The following is a 25,348-nucleotide window of genomic DNA, read 5'->3' on the forward strand; positions in this document are numbered from 1 at the left end:
CCAGGTAAAAAAAAATCGGTTCCCCCCTTAACCAAAAAAAAAAAAAAAAAAAAAAAAAAAAAAGTAAAATATTTTCATCTTAATAGGAATATCTGTAAATGAATAATTGAAGTTTGTGCAAGTACCTTTATTTGCCATCTGGCAATGGGTTTGTCATCAACCAGATCCATTATATCAGACTCCTGGCCATCATTTGGCAACTGACAGTCAACAGTCCTGGCATTTCGGAAGGCACCTGGCATAGTGTGAGGTTCTCCAGGAATCCATTTGCTATCACCATACTAAATGTTAAGACAGAGAATCTGTTTTTCAATTAAATGCTTTATGAAAATACTTTTACCAGAGAAAAACTATGTCTTGCACAGTGTTTGAACACATCTAATGTCTCTGGACTAGAATACAGGAGGAAATATTAAATGCCATTACTTGCACACATAGATTTCTACCTAAGCCTTTTACTGTGGAAGAAAAGGCGGAGAAGTTTTTCCTGCCCTGTGGCATTTTGGCACTGCATTGCCAAGGATGAACAGTTCTTCCAGCTGGAGAGCAATGGCAGGGTTAAACAGTGGGTGATCCTCTAATAGCCCTTATCTGATGTATCAGCATCTCCATTCCTCTCCATCCCTGCTCCCAAGAGAGGACAAGTTTTAGTGGAAGGAACAGATGACATTTGTTGTCAAGGCTCAGATACCATTCTGAGTGCTGAGAGATACTGGCAGTAAGCCATTAAACCCTTGTCCAAGCCAATAGGTTACACCATTAACTCTGCAGACTTTTCTTTTAAACAAAAGTCATCCAAGGATCTATCTTCAGAGTTCAAGATAACAGAACAGGGATGATCATACTATTTAACTGAAGTAATGAAGTGGAAGCAGGGAGAAACATACTGAAAATAAAGTCAGATAGAAGTAAGAATCCAGACAAAGAATGAAGTGAGCAGAAAGATCAATATAATTTTGAGCTTGACTAGGTTTTACTGAGCGGGCACTTTTTTTTTTACTGGAGCCAATAAATAAATTTATTCAAACCCAGTCCTGATGAGTCATCTGCTGATAAGGCCTTGCTCCTAGATACAGAAGCTACTTTTATGCCAACCAAACACTTAGTTTTTTCTTTCACCCTATACTCAGTTAAGAAATTGACAACAACGGTGAGTAAAAATGTAAAACTATAACAGCTAAGTGTTTCAAAATAAGTAATTTTAAGAGCATTTAGTACCTTAACCTTTGAAATGTGATGCAGTCTTTTCCTCCAGATACCTCTTGTTGTTAGCTGGAGGCAAGTTTAGATAGTTTTTTCAGAAACATATTAATATTTCAAAAAGCAATTACAAAAACTTCAATTCTACTAATATTCTAGCTTGTTAGGTTCACAGGAAAACTTACTTTCACAATTCAATATAAGCAAGAAGGAACTAAAACTGTATTTTGTTTTAAGGAGATTAAACACGCTCTCATCCTTTACAAAAAATCTAAGTAAAATTTGGTTCTGTGTAATCATAGGTTCCTTGGCCATGTCCTACCCAAACCTCTATTAAGTGATGTGCAGTAATCCCGTATCTGTGAGGTACTTCAACACAAAACTCTCTGAATCAGCTCTTTGAGCATCATGCACAAGACTTACGTTCTTGCTAACATAGTAGTACTACCCACAGACAATCGATCTGATTTAATTTTTCAAAGGTGAAAAAAAAATATAATTCAGTGTGCATCAGCTCTAAACTCTGCCAACATGCCACTTCTATGAAATTTGGATCATTTAAGTTTCATCTCACAGTCTGTGGAATTCTAAGCTACTGCAAATCCATTGAAGATTGCACAAAGACACCATTACTCTGGCCTGAAAATTAAACAAACAAACCAAAACAACCCAAGCATTTTTTCTTTTGTATTTTGAAGGAAAGAATTCTCAGCTTCCTCCTCAGCTGCTGGTAACAGCAATGGTGTACATTTGCTAACAAGTAGAAAAGTTTATGTACTTGAGACTCAAACACACTCTCACAAAGAGTGCCATATCAGAGTATCTTGCCATGAGTTAAAACTAAGACATTTCAAAGTGTGATAACTGAAATGCCCATTATTTTCTCACTGTAAGATTGGTCTAAAAGTCTTTTAAGGTAATGGAGTGTTAACTTACTCTTGACTTTATCATTTTGAGCCAACTTGCAGATGAGTGGACACATGTTTTGTTTCAAGAAAAACCTTTAGCTAGCATTGCTTAATTTGTTAATCATTTTAGCATCTGCTGGAACTAGCTAAGAAAACCAATATTGTCTCAGTAACAGAAGTTTCCCATTGTATGGTTCCTCTTTTGCCATCCCTGCCCCATAATCACATCAATGAAACCCAATTTTACTTTGAAGATTTTTTTATTCTTGTGTCGAACGTGACATAAAAACTTGTAATTGCAGATTCTTTATCCCAGGCTAACACTTGTAAACTGCTTGTAAATTTGCCTTGAACAAATTCTATGTCTGAGTAACAACAGTCTGTTTATACAGATTCCTCTTAGTTTACAGTGAAACATTTTTAATCTCCTGTTCAAACCTCGGGTATAGAGCTGACATATATAATTTAAAAGCCATGGTATTTGGCCCCCAGGAAATGGACATCACATAAAAAATGCCCTTCTCTTTTTCATAACTGATTTATTATGTTTATAAAAGGCCTACTTCAAGCATTAGATTTGAGACAGAGATCTAGTCATGTCTTTAACCTTGCTGTCCTTCAAAGAAGTGGTACTTCAATTGCTCTCCATAAACACTTAAAAAACCCAGAAATGATGTACTGGTTGTTACTAATAGGGCTGCTCTGGCCCTTTTCTGATGGATAGCTGCCTTATGCTGTTATGTCCCTCTCAGCTGCTGAACATTCCCATTATACTTTTGTGTATTTTTCTAATCATCGAGGAAATGGCAATCTTGAAAAGACTGGAGTGTCTGCTGCAAAGTGCTGAGTGCCTTTGATTTTAGCTTCTACTTAAGCATTGGGTTGTACCCACATCAACAATTAATACACTAGACATTTTTTTTTCCCCCTCGTTCTCTGGGCAGTTTAAAATGTAATTGTTACTATTCAGGGAGACCTACCTGTAATTTGATAATTTCACATTTCAGATTCAATGACTCCTTGAAGCCATGTCCAAAAGCTCTCACTGATGTGCAGTCAAACTGTCGAATATCACACAGCCCAGCATTCTCCAGCTCTATAATTTCTGGAGCCTGGTCTTCAAAGTAGACATTAGACAATGAATCTCAGTACATTAACTCGTTCATATGTACTGACATTAAGCACTATGCTTCTTTCTCTATCCAACTAAGAAAACTATGCAAACAATGAAATCTGGAGCCAGGTGAAAAAAGGCATGAACAGAAATATCTTAATTGATAAAATGAATCTTAACTTAAACACTAGGCTCTTTGTCTTCTCTTAGAACTTGATTATGAAGGAAAGAAAATATTCATCTGATAACAAACACCTGTGAATATATGTTTTGCTTTCTCATCTATGGTTCTCTACACCACACTTGCATAATAAAATCTAAATAAAACTCAGATCCTAGTAACAGGAAGGTTACAGCTATGCAAAACTATATAATGGCAACTTTTGTTTAAAGACTAAACAAAAATATGTCAGGTGCAAGTTCTTTCAGGAAATAAATTAACAAAGATTAGAACACTAAGAAATAGTTTTTATGAAGCAAAACTAGTTTTACTCCAAGAAGAATCAAACAGTTCTTTGCATTATTCCTTCACCTCTTGCTGTTTGTTTTTAAGTAGGTCACTAAAAAACAACAACATTGCAAAACAAAGTATTAACAGGTTTTGTTTTGAAAGGGTTTTACTTTTGTAGTACTTTTCATATTTTTCCAGTGTACCTACTTAACTGAATGTTCAGTGATTGTCTTCTCTACCGAAAAAAACACCCAACCCTGCCCAGCTCTATGTGCTTCATCTCTTTTCACCAGCAATTCTGCTCTCAGCACATCCAACAGTTTACACAGATATAATATCACTAAAGAGAAAAACATCCCACTTACAGTTAATAAACAGGATTACAGAGACTATAAAACATTAGGGAATCGATGGATGTGGCAGATCTTCCCTGAAGAAGATAGCATGTGAAGCCATTGCTAATCTCGAGGGAATACTCTGGATTGGAAACTCATGGAGTCATAAATTGTTTAAATCTGCCATACCAGAAGCTAAACCCATGTTTTGCCCTTCAGAAACAAGAAGACTGAATAGAAAACAATTATGGCTGTATTAATCTGGAACTAAACTTCTGCATAATGAACAGGGCCACAAAGGGAATATCTGCCAGGGTGCAAAAGCAGGAGAGAAAGGCAGCAAAATAAATGTATGTTGCACAAACATTGAGAACATTATTTAAGTATATCTCTTCCCCTCTTGCCCCTCCCCCCTCCACTTACCAGACAATATGCTGCAGTCATATGAGCTGTAGCCTTGAAAACATGCACAGCCCCATTCTGTGCATTCCCCATTACCACTGCATAGATGGGGACACCTTAGTGCAGTAAGAAGGCTCTCAACTGACCCCGCAAGTTTCAGTTGGTTGTAATGTATTTCTTCTAAAACTCTCTTCTCACATTCATTCTCTAGAAGAGGCAAGGAAGCTTCTGCCCAACTGAAGTCATCTTTCAGGAGCAAATCTGTGACACACATATTGATTGCATCCTCTGTTCGCTGGCCAAGAAGTCCACCACAAGACCTTCCTATAGTGGAGTTAGCTATTGCCTGCTGGCAGAGTAACAAAGCCCTAACCTCAGTGAGGCCAGAAGGTGTCGGCCAAGAAGGAAGAAACTTTTGGTCTGTGTCAGTGGCATGGTCCTCGGGGAAAAAATAACTATACTCCTCTAAGCCTGTCTGGGTAAGGCTTTGCAATAGAAATACTGGTTGGTATTCAAAATAATTTTGGCGTTTCCTTCTATTTGTAAAAGACTGACTTTTGTGAAGATGACCAGTATAATGATGAGAATTTCTTTTAATGCCTGAGCTTGGAGTTCCTTCCTTTTCTACACCAGTACTTCCCACTGAGGTTGCAGAGACATGTGTGGTTCCTAATGATGTTTTGTGAAGTTTGCTTTTATTATCCTGCCTCTGTAGAAGTGTAGATGAATCTATTTCATGTGCAGATGAACGTTTCTTTAAGCCTTTGACAAGATCAAGAGGACCAAGATACTCAGCAGTGACATCCAGTCCTGGTATCAAAGAAATAAATCTACCGTTCTCACTATCTTTACAAGACAGAGGAAGTTCTGATATAGAAACTCTGTCAAGTTTGTCCACTGATCGATATAATCCATCATCTTCAAGTGTGCAGTCACAGAAGACTATTTTTCTAGATGACGTTAAAGAAGCAGGTGTCTTGTCAAACAAGCTCTCTCCTGGTGGAATTCTGGAGAAGAAAGAAAAAGATGACACTGTATCAGAACCTCCTTGTCTATTTTCATTGTTTCAGTAAAGCATTAATGTTTTTTCTGGGTTTTGTTGATTCATACTTCTTCAGCATAAATCACAGAATCTGCAGCATGCAGATTTATTTCAGGACCCTACTTAAAAGACAAAAACATGAGAGCAACTTGCAATAGAAGAATTGAGAGAAGTGGATCTTATCTGTGTACCTCGATATTTTGTTCAACACCTACTCAAACTAATCTTAGGTTGTATTACTTAAAAACTAATTTGGCTCTTCAGTTTCAATTTGTTCTAAAATTAATAATGGAACATGCTGATGACATTTTAACATTAATTTTGAAAGTTAGGAAGATTTTGGTTTTTTTTTATTTTAATGAGTCTTCAAGACCGCAAAAGAAAGGTTGAACCATTTGACTTAAACAGTAGTATTTTGATACCTCCATTCCTTCATAAAACTAAAAAGAGCATCAGCATGGTTTGGGATTTCCTCTCCACTTGCAGTGTGGTAGTCATTCTCTGCACTTCCATCAAAGGTGCCACAGAGTCCCACTGTATGTCTGTAATCTGCACTGGGTGCCCTCAGTGTTAGGCTCATTCCCCATTCACTCACATCAGCACGAACGAAAGCCCCAGAAGAAAACAAAACCTAAAAAGAGATTGATGATGCCATCATGAGAAACAGTGTTTTTTATTTTACCTAGTAAAAGCAGGTATGTCTGTTAACAAGGAACAACTGGAAACGGTCAGACATATAAAGACATTCTGTTAAATTCTGGCTCTAAATATTATGGATTACACAGATTTCATTATTTCTTCCGCTCATGAAGCCCTGTAAATAGACCCTATGCATCTCAACCTTAGCAGGCAGCTAGTTGGTGCACTATAGGTCCATAAACTTCATCCATCATTAGCAGGTGAATTGTCAAAGGTCAGTGACTGCAAAACCACAGAGAATTAAAGAAGAGCTGGGCTGCTCGTTCTTCACATACCAGCAAATGGAAAGGGATGATTCCAGCAATATTAATAGACTCTTTGGTAGAACCTTTCTTAACTTCCTTTTCGTCAGCTACATGACTCGGTGTGTTAGTAGCTTAAGATAAAGTTCCTTTCAACCTGCAAAGCTGATCCCAAATGTTCTACATAGCTTAAAGTTGTTTCAATTATTTAGTACTTAATACTAGAAGTCTCAAGAACAAAATCCATCACAAATTTACAGGCCATTTATTTTATTGTCTTGCTGTACAAATTTGAGCAAGTCACTTAATTTTTCTGGTTCCTCAGTATTCTTTTAAATTCTCTATTCCCTAACGTCATCTTAAGATCTGAGGTCTTCAGATTAAGTGTTTCAGATAAAAGACAAATATTTAAAATCTTCTTATACCAATAGACACACCCAAGTTGAAAAGGCTTATCTGTTTTTATGGCTTGCCTTTCAGACCTATAGAGTGATAAAAGAGCAGTTGAGGCCTTCATTTTTACATTCTACTTCATTTGTAGTTCAGTGGAGTCCTGCAGTAATTCTATCTACAAAACACTACAGAAAATTACAAAAGCAAATGTGAATGTTTAACTGAGGGCCAGATTCTCCAGACAGACCATCTACACTTCTAAGTCTGTGGATGTCATTTGGCAAACTTCATTATCTGCATGCTGAGCCTCCCAGTGTGACACTGGCAGGAGCAAAACAGCACAGTGAGATCTTATTTTAGAACCTAAGGCTCCTAAATAAGTGATAGTGAATTTGAAATCCACACTTTCCATGCAAGGGTTGTATACTGTCATTGACAGCATGGCTCCAGAAAGGTATGCATATTGACATCTCCTTATTTTTGAGGACAACACCCTTTACTCACAAGGAAAACACTGACCAAAGGACTATGATTGTAAAATAAACATTATGCTATTGCTTAATTGCAAAAAATAAGGAACGTTTTAGTTCTTAAGTTAGTGTGAATTCATAATAATGACTGCAGGGATAACCATTATATATGCAAGCAATTTTTGCTACTTACTGTTACTTTTCTTCCTTCGTAGGATTCAGTGATTCTGACATTACTTCCTGTTGTGTCTCTACTTATTACAGATAAGTGTGGCTGTGACTCACGTAGCTGACCACTGCACATGTCAAATGCAATTATATCACTTCCTTCTTTGGCAACAAAGCCACAGTTACAGGATGCTGGGTAGTGAAGACTTCCACAGTCCCACTGACGAACATGAACTTCAAAATCTCGAGATGTACTCTTATAGAGGACAAATGTTCCTGTTTTAAAATTGTCATAGAGTCTGGAATCAAAAGAATAATACGTGATATCACTTTGATTATAAATAACTGTATCACCCCATGCCAGCAGCTTTATTTTAAAAGACATTTTAAAATAGGGAGGGACTGTTTACAAGGGTGTGTAGCAATTGGACAAGGGACAATGGCCTTAAACTAGAGCAGGGTAGATTTAGATTAGACATCAGGAAGAAATTCTTCACAATGAGGGTGGTGAAGCACTGAAACAGGTTGTCCAGAGATGTGGTGGAGGCCCCATCCCTGGAAACATCCAAGGTCAGGCTTGAGGAGGCTCTGAGCAACCTGATATAGTAAAACAGGTCCTTGTGCACTGCAGGGGGGGCTGGACACTAGATAATCTTTAAAGGTCCCTTCCAACCCCATACATTCTATTATTCAAAAGATTTAAAATATTTGGTGATCTTTGATACTGCAACTAATTTTCCTGCATCAGAAAGACTAAGCAGTACAGTCCACAAACCAACACAACTTTGTTCTGAACATACACCATAATATCTTCTCCTGGGCAGCTCTAAATCAAGAAAATGAAACCTGTTTTGCAGCAGAAAAATAAGGAAAATCTCAATATTTTTATTTCTATGGCAGTACACCTATGCAGCAAGAGCAGTAAGATGCATAGCAGTGTGCATGCGGTGGGCAGCTGCTGAAGACTGCATAAGTACCCTTGATAACATGATTTAGAAAGTCACACACTTTTCAAAACATCTGCTTTCTGAAGATGGAGATTGGAAGTGCTTATTCCCAAAGAGCTGAAAATTATTTAAGATGAAAACCATAAATAGTGACTTCTTTTTTTTCCTTAGGGCTAGCCATCTGTTCCCTGAAGCAAGGTTTAAACAGCCAATTTAATGATTCAGCAGTGAGAAGAAGGGAAAAAAAATAAAAGAAAAAAACCTAAACTGTTGCTGCAAGTTTAACAGCCTCTTGGCTATAAATGGCATTGAAAATTAATTGCATAATGGTGATTTGGTTTATGTAAAATGGGCCAGCCGACGAACTGCTGATGGCTACCCTATTGGGACTACACAGGATTACCCATGATTCAGGAAGGACAGTTCATTTTGTATTTGTTTCCCCAGTTTGTAAAATAAATTAGCAATAGACTTCACCCTTTAAAAGAAAGTTCTTTCCCCATAGCATCATTGTTTTATAAGAGAGCTTGATCATAATGCATCAATGGTTAAAACACCCAGGGAAACCATCACTTTCCACTGAAGGTCAAATTGCAAGATCAAGATAACCCCAGAGACTTTATACTACTACTGCCAATCACAGTACTATCAGAGAAGCAATTAGAATTTGGCTCTTCCCTGTCTTTATCAAGTTCCCAAGAAGAACAGGGTTGTGGGCTGAACATCCTTTTTTGGTGGCAACATATCCTCCTCATCTCACTCTGTCACTTGAAAAAAATGAGCTAACTTGTATCACCAGCATAGATTTTAAAAAAACAAACAAAGCCAAAACACTCTTAAAATTAAGAGCAGCAACCCAGTGATTACCTTCCATCAAATGTAATTATATGAGGGTCAGTAAAGGAGTAGCAGTAGGCAGTGGGCAGATCCTTTACTGTAATCTTAAAAAAAAAGCATAGTAAGGTCATGTTAGATTAAAAAATAAACAGACTCAGTCACATTATTTATCTTATCATACTAGTTAAATTTATAACAAAGATGTTATTAGAACATTAAATTAGAATCCATCTAAGTACTCATATTAATAGTCAAAGGTTTAAAAACAAACACACAAAAACCCCCAGAAAAAAACAAAACCTCCCAATGTAATTCAAGGGAAAACATATCATTTTAATGAAAATAAAACAATGGAAAATTGACTACTTAGAAATCTTGGTGCCAGTCCACACATCTCAACTGAAACAGATGCTTCATTATATCTGCCACATTTCTGGCCAGTTGCTTTTACAGGGCTTAACATGAAGATTTTCAACCTGTGTGCTTTCTGGAACGTAGCCATTCCACAGAAAATTTTCACTGGATATAGGTTCAACTGCAATTCTGGTAATTCTGTCTCCATCCTGCATAAAGTCTGTCACAGCAGTGAAATAAATTACAGCTTGACTACAGATTCCGTTGTTGCAGGGTTTCTGCAGAAGATCCACGTGACAAGAAGAAAGAGCCAAGTTTAAACCTAACTGCTCTTTACCTGTTTTAATGAAAACACATCGTTAGTGAGTTTTCCTCTTAACAAGTCACATTTTGAATACTACTGCTAATATAGATAATAACTTATTCACAGGCATTTTCATAAATGAAAATAACTATGCATTTTCCTTGGCTTTGGTCATGCAAAACCCCCTCTCTACCCCTTTATACACACACCCAAGAAAATGCTTTTGAATTTTCTAGCTTCATAGTCAAATGAAAATCATTATAGTCTTGCTGATGTCACATAAAAATGGTTGTCTGCATAGGCAAAGCACCTCCTGGAGCTCTCAAGACTCGTGCCTGAGAAAGGACTACAGAGAATAATAGTGACATTAAAAAATGGGGACTTCACAACTGCATATACAATACTTGCAATACAACAGGACAACAACACAAACTTTGTAAGTATTACAATATTCTGTCTATTCAAGCTTTAAAGAATATGGTTCTGATATCCAAAGCTGCCAAAAACACCTGCTAACTTCGGCAAATAATGCAATATGAACACATTCTTCCATACTTTCAGCAGCAGAATACACAGCCTGTGAATATGTTCTTTTAACATTATAGAAAATATTTTACAATGTAACAGATTCTCCAAAGAAACAGACCAGAGGGAACATTTTGGAAAGAAATTACACATTAAAAAATGCAACACAAATCAGGATAATATTTACCTTTATCAACAGTATTTAGTATTAGCGAGATTTTGCAGTCACTTTCAAGATGGCTAAATTCAAGACAAGGAATAGGAATGCTACTTTCTATTGCTAGTCTGTATTCCTTCCCATCTTCTGATATATCATATGTTTCTGGATGTATCTAGCACAGAAGAAATTGTACTTAAAACACAATCTTTGTGGATGAACTACAGCATTGCTTACTAACTAGCTAGGAGTCAAGTAAAAAAACTTAGAGAACTGAATGTGATAGTGCATGGCCCATTTCCACTTCATCAGGCTTATTTAGATGGTCTGAAAAGCAGTGGCATACTGGGGAAAAGATGACACAGCAGCAAGAGTCTTGAGAATAAAGGGCAAGGATAAGGAAAGGCAACAGTAAAGACCAGCTAGAAAGGTAAGGGATTAGAAAACCATATTAGTACGACAAAAATGTATTGTCTGGGTTACTTCTGGAAACTAAATCCCAGAGTCTGGCACCATGAGAGGCTGTTGGTATCTGCCAAAACTACGTCAGAAAAAGCAGCAGCAGTTAAATGTAAGGGAGAACTGTATGCCAGGACTCAGGTCTGAGCTGTGGCCTTCCTTAGGTTACAAATATAACATAATTCAGTGGCAGTTGATAGAGACCAGGGCTTTCACCACGTTGTTATAACTTGTGCGAGTTGCCAATTCAGCCTTCCAACACAGAAGCACAGAAGGGGGGAGCACAGAAACAGCTTTGAAACTCCTGCTTTTGGGCAAATTTAAGTTCACTGCAGGCAACAACATGTTCTACTAATTCACAATTAACACATTTTGAACACCTCCTAGTTAGAGGATTGACTGCTGTAGAAAATCAGAAAGACTGCAATTACAATAAAGTAAAAACATTATATTTCAAAATTACCTTAATGCCAGCAAAAAATTCCTTGCTTTCAACAGAAGAGCTTTGTATATCTGGCTTCTCTGTGAGAAAACTAGAGCTGCTACAATAGATCTGTAAGGTAAAAGCAAAATAATATCATACATTTTTGGTATAAAGTGGCCATGTAAGGATTAAACCCATACATCATGGGTCAGTCTGATGGATTTATCATGCCCAGTTCTCTGTTCATTCAAGAAGTTACCAATTGCCAGTGGTCCAGCTTAACAAAAACATAGAAACGGATTGAGCACACTAAGACTTTTCCCCGGTATATTCCAACAGTGGTGCAGACATTTCTTGAACTAAAGGCTGCACACAAACCATCATGTTTAACAAGCATCTAAGTCAAAGGATTTAACAAATCCCCTTCTTAAGCATTTCTGTGCCCCATGTCATCTTTGGCAATACATCCTATACTTTATTACTCATAATTTACTTTTTATTGTCCACTTCATATTTGTTACCTTTTAATTTTTTTTAGTGCACTTTAGATCTTAGATTATGCAAAACAACCATCCCCTCCTCCTCCTCTTCTTACTATGTTTTTTGCTGCTGTTACACGTTTGGATAATCTTTCAAGCTGAAGACTTCCTCATGATTTCCCTCCACTGAACCAGTTCCATGCTACTAGACACTGTGGTTGTGCTTTGGTTTGTAGTTTTTGTTTTTTTTATTTTGCTGTATCCATTTGAGACATACTGACCACACATGCAATAACTGAGATCCGGAGAAAATCAAGGATTCACAGCAGCAGCAGGCAGTCCATGACTGTGCCTTTCCTTTAGACTGTCACCAAGCTAACACTGCCATGCAACTATTCACCAAGTCCCCAAAGGATTTCTGAGGATTAGCAATTGCTATTGTTGTTCATAAACCATCCAAGCAGCCTGACATTTGCTTAAACACACATACACACATGCACCAACTGTGTGGTTTTTGTGTTTTATTTTTACTAGAAAAAATTAACCCATAGTTTGGTATACACAGGTAGAAAGCTTATTGATTTCCCGATGCTTGAACTTCTAAAATTTAACATGAGAGCCTACATCTTGATTCTTCTACTACACGTTAGTGCAGGTACTCCCACTGCTTTTGATGGTGGAGATTAAACCATTTCAATCTGATCTTAGACACCGTCATCAAGCAGCAACTCAATATTCATTCACAGAAAATAAATTTATCTAAGGAATCAACAACATAACTTCTCACAATCTCTAGCTCTTATAGCCTCTTACTTAGATGCAGTTGCATCCAAAAATCCTCTTAATTTACCATATCAAACAAAATCACAGTAGAGGAGTGAAGAAGATGCAACTTGAATAAACATATATCTCCTGTAGACACACTGCATCATACTGAGACAGACTGTCTCAAAACCTTAATAATAGTGATAAATATTGATATATTCTGTGGTATTTCCACATTCATATGGACACTTTTGATGTAAACAACAACTAGAGGCAATACACTTCTGCCAAGAAAAATTATATAGCAAGGTGCTTTGACTCTGTCTAACAACTGTTAGTTTCTACTGTGCATTTAGGAAATTATATGCCTTTAGCTAAAATAGCTATGGAGAACAAATAACAGTTACTAAGATACAAAGATAATATATTTATTTTTAACATACCCTGTCTCCAAGTCTGACATTTATCCCATCTAGTTCTAGAAGTGAGAATGCATGAGCTGCTGTCTCATGTTTCAGTTGTTCTTTGATACCATCAGGAGAAAGTCTTGACCAAGTTACAATGAATCCAACTGAGCTGTTTGCAAAAGGAACGTCAAAGGTACACCTTAGATAAATGCTGCTTTTGATCAACTCTGCTACAACTTCAGGAATGGCTGGTAGTGGTGGTGACACAGATGGAGATGATGAAGTAGCCAAGTTACCTAGTCAAACAGAAGTGTGGTTTGTGCATTTTTCTCTATGCAAAAGTAGTAACAGATGAAAATCACAGAATTATAGAATCATTAAGGTTGGAAAAGACCTTCAAGATCATCAAGTCCAATCATCAGTCCTGCAACCCTGTGACCACTAAACCATCTTCTAAAGCACCACATCTACCTGCTTTTTGAACACCTCCAGGGATGGTGCCTCCACCACCTCCCTGGGCAGCCTGTTCCAGCGCCTCACCACTCTTTCAGTGAATAATTTTTTTCCTAATATCCAGCCCGAACTTCTCTTGGCCCAACTTGACGCCATTTCTTCTTGTCCTATCACTAGTCACTAGGGAGAAGAGGCCAACACACACCTCACTGGAACCTCATTTCAGGTAGCTGTAGAGGGTGATGAGGTCTCCCCTCAGCCTCCTCTTCTTCAGGCTGAACAGCCCCAGCTCCCTCAGCCTCTCCTCATAAGGCCAGTTCTCCAGACCCCTAATCAGCCCGGTTGCCTTTCTCTGCACCCTCTCTAGCACCTCAATGTCCTTACTACAATGAGGTGACCAAAACTGCACACAGTGCTCGAGGTGCAGCCTCACCAAAGCCGAGTATAGGGGTAAGATCAGCTCCCTGGCCCTGCTGGTCACACTATTCCTCATGCAGACCAGGATACTGTTGGCCTTCTTGGCCACCAGGGCACACTGCCAGCTCATGTTTGACCGGATGTCAGTCAACACCCTCAGGTCCCTTTCTGCTGGGCAGCTCTCCAGCCACTCCTCAAGCCTGTAGTGCTGCTGGGGGTTGTTGTGGCCAAAGTGCAGGACCCGATATTTGGCTTTATTGAAACTCATGCCATTGGCCTTGGCCCATCAATCAAGCCTGTTCAGATCCCCCTGCAGAGCCTCCCTACCCTCAAGCAGATTGACCTTCCCACTCAACTTAGTATCATCTGCAAACTTACTACGGGTGCACTTTGACATATATTTTTCTGATTAATACACTAATAATATTTAACTTTTTAATACGTGGAATTATTAGATAATTGCTTAGAGAATCAGAGAAAATGTGTATGCTCCTTTCATTAATTATTAAAAGGAGAAAAAGCTCTTTATCAGACTTTGATTATATTGTAGCCCATAGGAAGGCCGGGAGGGAAAAAAAAACAAGGGAATAAAATACAATTAATTATTTTACCAGACAGGAGAGAGCAACACACAAAGAAATTTGCATGACAGAAGAATATTTTCTCTACTTATGAAGGGGAAAAATAAAATTAAACAAAACAAAAAAATATGTTAAAAAGGAGCAGAACAAGCAACAGTATTATTTGCAGACTCCTCTTATATTTGATTCCTAAAGAATCAAAGTTATCTGTAAATCACCATTATTAAAATTACTTTTTAACATTTTGGTACTTATTCTGAACATTATGCTGAGAAAGTATTTTTGTAATCCAAGATCTGAAATTGCCTCCAAACTGCTCATTTTGCAACAAACCGAGCAATACTGTTGATAACATGAACATGCTTTTATTCAGGACAGAGTATGACTATGTTGACACTATTAGGACATAGAAGTACAGAAAATTTTGAAAATCAAAGCAAAATACTCACTGCTACAGATGCCTTGATTTTCCATTCTCTCAGGATCACAGGTCTGTAGCTTTGCACCTGAAAAGAAAAAAAAAATTGTTCTTAAATTGTGTTTTCATACACATACAGAGTATGCACGCCAATGCTTCTAAGTTATTGCCCTATGTTAAAAATACACCAAATACCACTAATTGAAGCATAAATTAGAAGAACAGAGGCAGTCTTGTAATTCGATTCATATACAGTTATAAGAGAGCTGGTAGAAAGCCTTGCATTGGAAATCACAAGTAGATTGGCTATACATAGGAGGAAGGGTACAGAACATTCTACTACCTATACAATTTCTACCGCAGATGTGTCCAGCCAACACATACAGATATTGTTAGTGAATACAAAAGAAATTAAACTATTCTCTTGAAATTGCATTTTGTCTCCCTGAATTCTCATCCCAATGCTTTTTCCTTAACTGTAGCCCTGGACAGCCAAATTCAGCATAGACTTGCTTTGAAAAAGGTCACCTTTCTCATAAGGGCCTAAGAAAAAGTTCTGGTGCACCTCTATAATTTGGTACTTTGAATGTTATTAAAAAAAGAAGTGGAATTTTGACTAAAAATGAAAATATCAGTGCATTTATAACAGGAGAAGAAAGAGGTTAGTCACTCCACTCAAACTAAGCCAGAGAGGCAGGAGCAACACTCAGAACCACATTCACCAAAAAGAACAAAAAGGAGATTTTCAAGTTCCATTCTTCAGTGATACAATGTTTGAATTCCTTTAGCACATAGAGGAGAGACTGTTTGAAAATTTGCATCCAGTGTTTACAGCTGTCAAATTTTAAAGAGAAAACAGAGTACACATAGTAACCTAGATATAAAAAGTAGCACAAGAGTACAATGCACTTTGCATGAAAACCATCTTAAAACAGGGCTTTTAAACTCAAAATGTGTTTCAGATTAAAAGTATTCAGCAGACCCAAACGAGAGTTATGTTTCTTGCCTACTTTGTTTTGAGGCAGTAAAAATTTGGTATTTTCCTGTCTGTGTTTTTCATCTCTCCTTTTCATAACCTTTCATCCAAAGCAAATATAAAGTTCTATATTGCAGAAATTCTTCACTGCTTCAGTCACTTGCATTTTGGAATGCCCCATTTCTGGCAATGTTTTTTTCCTATCAATAAATCCTTGGAGAATGCCTTAACAACTGGACCTAAAGGTATAATGATAGGCAATAAAGCACCAGAAAACCCAGAGAGTTTTGCTATTAAGCTTTTGAAAGCAGCCAGTAATAGAGAAGATTACTTAAAGCAATACAGTATATGATGCATAAAAATATTGCTCGTTTTTTTCACAACGGTGTGTTAGACAAGATAATAAGAATTTCCTACTACACTGATTTTCCACTATTTCACAGCATTTATAACTGTCATGATTTAACCATGCCTAAGTTACCTAAAACATCACGTGTTTCGAGCTGCAAATACAAACATACCTGTGCTGCACAAGGGTCCAAGAAAGCAAAGATATTGCAAAAGAACTCCAGTTCTTTCTCACAGTACTAAGAAAGTGTGTCTCAGTAGAGCATATTGCTGAGCAGTGTTGAATTTTCTTCTAGCAAGAATGTGTGGACTCTCCAGAAAGATTATAAAAGACTTACAGTAAGAAAAATATTCCTAATTATGCTAAAAAGTAATTGTTACAAATGGAGTTTGGTCAAGTTCTTAAACAAAATTTACTCTGACACACAACTCTATGCATATTCAGAAATGGATATTTGCAGAGTATGTGTGCCATTGTAGGTACTCTGTATGTTGACTTCTAGACGTGTCTTACACACCCTCCTCATTAAATGGAAATGTTTGGGTGCTACATGTAAGTTAAGAGGGGGTAATGTGAACCCACCTTACCATACTAAATCATTTTTCTATCATATCAATATTAAAAGTAAGGATTGTGAGACGTTTTAGCACACAGAACTATTTCCAGACATTTCCACTTGGGGAAATATCGGAGAAACACACCTACTCATAAGCACACCCACCTGGAAGAGTTACAGCATGCAGTTTCTTACCTTCTGCACAATACCCCATGCATCCTTGAGTGGGCTGCAGTAAGTAAACAAAGAAATCCCCACAGTTCCTCACACTGACAGGGATCCGGAAAAGACAGCAATCTTTTGAAGCACTGAAGAAAAACTGCCATGTAGCACAGGCTGTTAACTGTTTGATCTCACCAGGTCGAGGCAAGGATTCTGACTCTCTCAGAGACAACCAGACAGGGGCTTGAGTACCACAGTGATTCATCTTCAGCATCAGAGAAAAACATCAAAAAATGGTTAAAGGTACATCAAACTTCATGTGCATTCAATTAATTTCCTGCATGAGCTGTTAGCAAAGTGTAAACAGTATAATTGAGGGCTTGCTTACTTGCTTGCTTCTCAAGGTTGAATACACACAATACACACAAAAGAAACTTAAGTCCTTTTTTGAGTCTAACGAATTTGTGTTTCTAAAGACAGGCTATAACTTAGTGCCTGAAGAACTTAACCAGGAGACACACAAGTATTTTGCCCAAAAAATCTAACAGTTGTGTCATGGCTTAGTGAGTTACTCTACACTTGTTAACCTACAGTAACTGTGTGAATGCTATCAGAGTGCAGCAAATACATGGTAGAACATCCACACACTGAACGTAAACTAAAGGTGCTAAAGCTGACACTTTGCCAGGGACTGAAGGCTCAGCTAACCTTGGCATTTCTTCTAAGATATCTGGCCAGCTAATGTAAGGTTACTGACTTGCAGCCCTAGTCAAATACGCAAGACATCTGATGAGCCCTCTGTCTCAATTCCCCTTTTAAAGCAAATATGCTTGTAGCACGCCGTGTAACAACCACAGAGACTTTGTAGCAACAGTAAACCCTTTGGTGTTTACAACCAGTGGACTTCACAAGGTCTGTGGTCCAGATGCTCATTCAACAGCCTTGTTCAGTGCTTCTCTTCACAGATTGAGGAGAAGCTCAAAATTCTGGTGTCTTATAAACACCACTGTGTCTATAAGAGGTCTTCAGGCCAAGGAAACTGCCATGCAGGTCACAACAGTAGTACGGATCACGGTAACCAACAAATACGTCTGACTTAGCAGACACCAGAGTTTACCAGAGGAACACAGAAAAACGAATTCTGAGAAAAAGAAATAAAGAAGGAATCTGGTTCATGAGTTACCAGACTGATCACCTCCTGCATTGCATGTGCTGCAGAAAGCAAACTGAAGAGAAACACTTACAAGGACACAGTATGTTAACACCAGAATGTGGAAAATCTTCACATGAAAACTATAAACCTGAAACTGTGAGATTTTGAGAACCTTTTCTCCTTCGTACATCACCTGAAGTATTCCTTTCTTTGACCTGAGCATGAAATGAAGTCTCAGATCATCTGCAGACTCATCGAGCAATTACTCATCTCAAAAGTATACTTTTCTTAATCTCAAATATCTGACCGCACCATCAATCCACCAGGCAGACAGAATTAATGAGAATTAGACAGAAAAGGGATGGATTGTTAACAGTCTGAATCTCTGACAAGGATTAAATATAGCTATAATAAAAGTTCTAAAAGGAAAGAAAGGAGAAGACTGCCCAAACAAGACATCCATTTTAGCTTGGTTTTAATGTTTTGACTTTGAGAATTCAAACTTACAGACTTGGGTTTTGTCAACACATGCAAAGAAGCAGATGTCAATGCATAAAATGAATTTGTTGAGTAAGATTTGAATCAACCTCTTTCCAACTGCAATTATCTGGATTCCTCTGTATCAAGGTGGTAGCCTATTTTTACCAAATATTGATCAAGCACTGAGAACCTTGGTCAGATTTCTAAAAATTTCGTAGCTGTTTCTTTGCATAACAGTATCCATTCTAAGAAAATAAAACTAGTTAATGAATTTGTTTGTATTAAATATAACTGAAAGGAAGTCCTTCAGAAATCACACTTTTTGTTAGTGTTTTGCAGTACAAAAGCCTGGATAACAGTAGTCTCCCCAGCACAGCCCCTTGAGTCCTGGGTTACCTGCATCTTAAAGGTACTTCAGTGGCTTTATGTTGCTATAAAGATTAAATAAAATATAAAGTAAATAAATTAATAATCAATCAAACAATGAAATAAATAAAGAGGGGCTGCTATAAACTCAATTTGATTTTATTAGTATGGTTTAACTGTTTTGTATTCCTCTCAAAGTATTTCATTGCTGGGCTTTTATCCCCCCTCTTTTTTTTTTTTTTTCTTTTTTTTTAAGACAGTGACCAGGCAATTTCAATTAATTGGAAAAATAATATTTTAAATAGTCTATTTACTTTTTTTTTTTTTTTAACAAGGAAATGTTTCAAAATAGGAAACTACAAAGATACATTTCTTTAGAAAATAACAGCCACAGGGATGTTGGTAGGGCTCCAAAATCAAGAAGTACAAGTCTGAAGTATTAAATATCCCAAGTAATTCTTCAGTGTTAGGGGATTTACAGATGACAAGGCAGCTAATCTTGGGTTAGCTTTGTTAGTTCAAGTCACTTCAGGAGTAATCTCTTCCCTCCTCTAACAAGACCTAACAAGTCCTAACAGACTGACCCTCACAATCTTTACAACATGATATCTTTGCTATGCTGCCACTGAGAAAATCTTTTTTAGCTGTGACTCCAAATGACAGTTTTTGAATGCTCTAAAAGGGATGCAATTTAGCTTCATCTGCTATTGCCCATTCTGTGTAAAATTTTCAATGCTTAAGACTTAACTGTCCAGTTAACACACTTTAATATACCCAAGTATTTAGAGGAAATGGGTACTCTGTATTTCTTCACACCAGTCTCCAGAGTTGTATTATTTTTTATACCTATCTTAGTGAAAAATTATTAAGAAAAAAATATTATAATCAAATGAGTTGTAACAATACCTCTATGCACTTGGTTGGCATTTCAGCAGGCTTATCAAAAATCATAAAGCGATACCATCCTGGTGTTAGGGAATGGTCACATATTAAATCCTGAAGAGCTGATTGCTGGAGGTGGGATGAATCAAAATCAACGCTTCGGTAAGGGTTCTGCAGGATCTGGTGTCCACCAGGAGAGCATTCAAGAACTATGGAGCAAGAGTATTTAGAGTATTAAGATGGAATGCCTAACAAGTATTTTTAACTAGGAAATACGGATATATCATAATACAGTGTGAAGCTACTTTTACTGAAAAACACACTGAAGTCCTAGTCACAGCAACAAATGGGTGTGTTAGCAGTCCAGAATGAAACAGAATTGATCATGTGGTAACTTCCCCTTATTTAAGTTGATAATAAAGGCAAGTTAATCACCACATTAGGCATTTACACCAGATGTAAAAACAGTGGAAAAGAATATGTTTATACTTTCTCTCTGGATTTTGATTTTCTAATTCCACTGATGTTTATTCCACTGAATAAAAATGGAGTGTTGGACATCTGAGAGGATAAAAACCTTACCTCAAGAGAAGTAAGGATTATCCAAAAGTCTTTTGTATATAGGCTACCATTTTAGAGGGTTCTTAGGCATGAAGTTAAGAATTCCTGCTAATGAATGAGAGGTAGCAGCACACCATTTGCAAGTCTACATGCAGATAATAACAAAAGTGTGTATGTAAATGGTAAGTTACTGACTTACACATTTTAAGTCAAGGTGCATGATTGACATACTAAATTTTAATAAAGCAGATACAACTGACAAACCTATTCTTTTGGATCTATGTGACATTATGGTCTCAAAAACAAAAATCTCAAAATTGCTGGTAGGTAAAAATGAAGGAACAGAAACTAGAGAAGTCTTTACAACAGTTTAAAAATAAAATGCAGACTTATTCAGAAATAAAACAGAATGCCAAAATTTCTGAGTTTGATCTGGCAGCTGAGTTGACTTCTGACAAAGACAGTAACAACAGAAGTTTTGACTAATGGCATATTTGTACTGATCGGCCTTTCTTGCTCAGAAATGTGCTAGGGAAGTCAAAGTAGGGAAAAGTAAAATAAAGGAATGATTATAAAGTAGTAACATTGAAAATATACATATCTATTTACCTTGCTTTTGAAAACGGATACCAGCTGATACTGATCGTGAATTGAATTTCAGGTAATACTGAATGACAGTTAATCTTCATTCTTGCATCTACTATGCTACTAATGAATTTTTTTAATGCAGCTGTAAGCAAAGCTCTGCATTTTGCATATTAACAGTCTGATTTTCAGTTTCACTCCCAGGTTTTTTATTTGTCCCATATTTTGCACAGTGTAATTTCATAACTCATTGCAAACATATTTTGGTTCGAATCATGTAATAATGTACTATCTACCACATTCTTTCATATCATTGTTCAGATAACTGCAATTACAAAACAGTTTCAAATCAGGTAATTCCCCTCCTTCAAATGGAGAAGATGAGCTGTGAAAAAACAGACTTCATCTCTTTCAAGCACAGTGTGAGAATCCCATATAGTCTTTCAAAGACAAGATTTAATCTGCTATAGCTCTAGGCTACCAAGCAGGTAACAATAGCTTTATCTTCTATCCTCTAAGGGCAGATGGAAGTCAATGTGATTGACTGTGCTACCACTGTGCTTCTGAGTTGCATGTAGTAGTAGCCCTTAGGCTATTCATGTCCATACAAATTGACCTTACTAAGAATTTATCCCTCATTGGAATTTGAAGAAAAGCCCTTGAAGAATCACAGGTCAGTCATGTGTGTTATTAAAATGTTTTCCAAGCAAGTTTCAGCACAAACAGTTTACGAACCATGGCGAAAGTTTCCTCCTGTCTTCTATTTTTTATTGGAATTGTCCCTTTCATATAGCACCCTCATTAGTTTTCTTTCCTGTAACTGAATCACTCCTGAAACAATTAATATATGTTACCTTTTCCATTAATAAATCAAGCTAGACATGAGACAAGTCTTTATTTTCTTTTCCTCCACAGTTTAATTAGATCATCGTTTGATGTATCTTTAAAACAGCTGACTGTACTCGCTTGTAATGGGGTTATAAATCCTACTGAAAATCAAATTATACGTTTCTTATTATTATGCACATCATTTTAAATGTCACACAACTCCCCATGTATTCTTTCTTCCTTTTTAGAAATATGTTAGCATTTCCATAGTTACTGCTTGGAAATCTCATGTTGCAGAACACTAGCTGATTTTTTGTTTTCTGGTATTTTCCTTACCCATCCTAAAAACAATTGAAAATAACTGCCATAATCAATAATACAAATGAAAATATTTTATTACACATCTTTGGGTGTTACTACAGAAACAGGTAATACTGCAACACAGTAATACAGAATGTTGTGTTAGATGTGAAAAAGTTACCCCTGCAGAACAGATCCACTCAAATCACAGGCAGCTAAGAGAGGGGCTAGCTAAATTGTCCACTGAAATAATAGTGTCCTTATTCAGGACTTACATTAAAAAAACCTAACCAAACAAACAAACAAACCCATCCAAAAATCCAAACTATATAAGCACTCTCTCAAGCTTCATTCTCAGAATGACAAATACCAATTTTGGTGTAATGCTCCAGAAAAGCTTTGCCTGTGTCTTAACACCCAGCAGTTTGCAACCCAGTGAGTCAAGCCTGACAAAATAAAAAGGAACTGAAAACAGTCTGATACTTGATAGCCCTAAGGAAGCTTACCTACAGGGCAAACTTACCTACCAGCTTTGCCTAGTGTGGGAGAAACGTTAATATGGGAAGGCATATATGCTACTGTTGACTTAAAGCATCTTAATCCAGTCACAGAACACAGAACATTCTGACACGTTCTTTTACAAAACAGAAAACTCCTGGAAATATTTTTGTGTATATTGAAACACTTTTTTTTTTTTTTTTTAGGACCTTTACATGCATTAGTGATTTAGCAACTTCAAAAATAAATACTTGCTTTAGAACAATGAAATCAAACTTCTAATTACAAAATACACAAATGAATACTTAAGACTTTGAAATTCAGCCTCCTTTGTAGATTATGCACCATTGGTTTAACTTAACCTAGTGGATAGACACACAATACACTCCATTTTGTGTGGAGGTCCAAATACCACATATTGTCTGCTAGAAAGGCAATGTGTCTTGGGAAAATATGCAGCTGTTTCCCAAGAATTTGAATTTATTTATCATATTCAGTGCTTCTTCCCACAAAAACTGTATATACTGTCTTATGGCTCTCTATGGTTCCTTAACTGAGGTGCTGGCAATCCAGGAAAAATTTGGTTCCACATTTGCTTCTTCCTGAGTGCCTTCAGGATTAATACAGTGAGCTTTGCCTGGACCCACCCCAGACCTACTTGGACCTGCCAGATACTGAGAAATGTGACCCTAAGCCAGAAAATCATTCATCTTCTGCAATGCTGCAAACAGAAGGATAGCATTGTGCTGGAGGACGAACAACAGGAAGTGCTCCACTTGATCATGGCTACAGCTCACAACTGAAAAGCTTAGGTCCCATTACTAAACCCAGTCCTGCAGTCCTGAGTTTGTATTATGAAAGCTTCCTTGTTCAGAAAAATAGCTCATTTCAGGATTAATCATGCATTTTGGATACCATATATCTGGTTTGTTTGCCACCCAAACTTCACTGTATGTATTTGTTGCAGTGGGTTATTCTGAGAGCTGGTTTGGTGATTTTCTGGTGATTGTTTTTTTTTCTGGCTGCTCTTTGCATTGGGCAGATTGTCATCTATCTGAGCAGATTAAAATGCAAAAATATATGAACTAGTATACCCACATCAGACCTTTTGGAGAGACATATAGATGAAATCTCTGAAGTTACAATGCTACCTGTTTCTGGAGGATTGTTTTCCGGGAGGCCTGGTCACTCTAGCTGTGTTTGGACTGGTTTAGGCAGACCACTGGGCTCAGGGCCAGGGAACTGCACTCTTGCACTCAGTGGCACTTATTGCCAAAACGTTGGTGTTTGTACCTCAGTTGCCACCAACAGGGTCAGGTAATAGGTGCTCTGAACACCGCACCTTAACTAAAATCAAAGAGGTTCTCAAAATCAACACGGGAGCCCATTCTCCACAGAGATATATAAGTGATTCCTCATGACTGCCTCTGAGGCACTGGAGCAGAAAATAATTATTCCCTGTTCATATCTCTCTTCCCATCCATCTGCAGGGAGGGGCCTGATACATGATTTCCCAGTTGCTCTTGGGCAGGACCAGCTTTAGGCAGCAATTAAGGACTGAGGACTACTGGGTGTACACTAGACAACAGCCACCCATGGAGTACAGGCAGGCAAAAGCAGAGTGGCAGGACTGGCAACTGAGAGGCCAGGATCTGGCAAATTACTACAGATAAACAGACAGTGCCATTAATAAGTGCCCACACCAATCCTGAATGTGCTTTTTCTTGCATCTTACTGACCACAAAGGATGTAGCATACCTACATCCCAAGGCAGAAATTAGAAATTAGAACTAGGACTGCATTTAACAAAAGTGTTCAGACACATTTGTGGATTTAAACTCTCAAAATACTAAAATAGAAAGGCACTTTTTGGAAGAAGTTTAGGGTAACACTATTAAAGCAAAATCTAACAATGAATGTAACTATTTACCTAAAAGGTATCATTTGCCTGGATGAGATGCATTAAAAACACATGATCACAAATATGGAAGCAATAACATTATCGCAGTACCATGGAAAAGGAATATGAACACTCCTATATGCAGAACCAGGAAGAAATCAAAATACACGTGAACACATTAACACATCTGTATAAACAGCCCTATTCGAATGGGTGCTAAAACCTCTCGGTCACTCACGGCCACATCCTGACAGGTGCTTTGTAAAGGCAGTAGAAGTCATATAACCTTTAAAAGAAGTAAAATATATGCTTACAGAATATTTTCTAGTAGTTCTCACTAGAATATACTTTATATCTAACCTCAGAAATTTGAAACAATGCAGACACGGCTTTCGTACAGGTTTTGCAAAGCGTTTTGCAGAGGTCTCAGGTCAGAGGTGCCGATGCACCACACGCCCCAGCACTCGGGGAGAAGACAGTAAGGAAAACGAGGGAATTAAGATTCCTCGCCTTCGATTTTCACTTGGCAGGTTTTCCCTGCAGGTGCACTGTGACAATGACAATTCCTATTTTGTCCGTTCATAAAGTAAAGCCTCTTGGAGTGAAACTAGTTCCATGTTAACTCCCGGGCTGGAACACAAACAGATGTGTGGACACAGGGCAAGGACCTGACGGAGTTGCTCCCGGGACCGGTGAGGAGCGGGCTTCCCTCCCATCTGCTGCTTCCAAACCCGCCGGGGCTGGGGCCGAGCGCTGCCCTCGCCGCGCTGCCCCCGCCCGGAGCCCTCCCGCCCGCCCGCC

The 25,348-nt window shown here is 37.7% G+C and overlaps 1 protein-coding gene across 1 annotated transcript in view; it reads right to left on the minus strand.

Moving 5' to 3' along the window:
- Nucleotides 1–25,348, minus strand: part of VWDE (von Willebrand factor D and EGF domains) — a 97,958-nt gene that overhangs the window by 14,859 nt on the left and 57,751 nt on the right. Inside the window, exons 3-14 of the mRNA XM_009994980.1 lie at nucleotides 19,900–20,084; nucleotides 17,028–17,259; nucleotides 13,119–13,378; nucleotides 11,471–11,560; nucleotides 10,579–10,723; nucleotides 9,685–9,899; nucleotides 9,239–9,312; nucleotides 7,450–7,723; nucleotides 5,875–6,083; nucleotides 4,432–5,417; nucleotides 3,089–3,225; nucleotides 126–281 (exon numbers count right to left, since the gene is read on the minus strand). Of these exons, the coding sequence (XP_009993282.1) occupies nucleotides 126–281; nucleotides 3,089–3,225; nucleotides 4,432–5,417; nucleotides 5,875–6,083; nucleotides 7,450–7,723; nucleotides 9,239–9,312; nucleotides 9,685–9,899; nucleotides 10,579–10,723; nucleotides 11,471–11,560; nucleotides 13,119–13,378; nucleotides 17,028–17,259; nucleotides 19,900–20,084 (2,963 nt within the window). The remainder of the gene's footprint in view (nucleotides 1–125; nucleotides 282–3,088; nucleotides 3,226–4,431; nucleotides 5,418–5,874; nucleotides 6,084–7,449; nucleotides 7,724–9,238; nucleotides 9,313–9,684; nucleotides 9,900–10,578; nucleotides 10,724–11,470; nucleotides 11,561–13,118; nucleotides 13,379–17,027; nucleotides 17,260–19,899; nucleotides 20,085–25,348) is intronic.

The sequence above is a fragment of the Chaetura pelagica genome, unplaced genomic scaffold, assembly GCF_000747805.2.
Source record: "Chaetura pelagica isolate M959 unplaced genomic scaffold, ChaPel_1.0 scaffold12, whole genome shotgun sequence".
NCBI classification, from domain to species: domain Eukaryota; kingdom Metazoa; phylum Chordata; class Aves; order Apodiformes; family Apodidae; genus Chaetura; species Chaetura pelagica.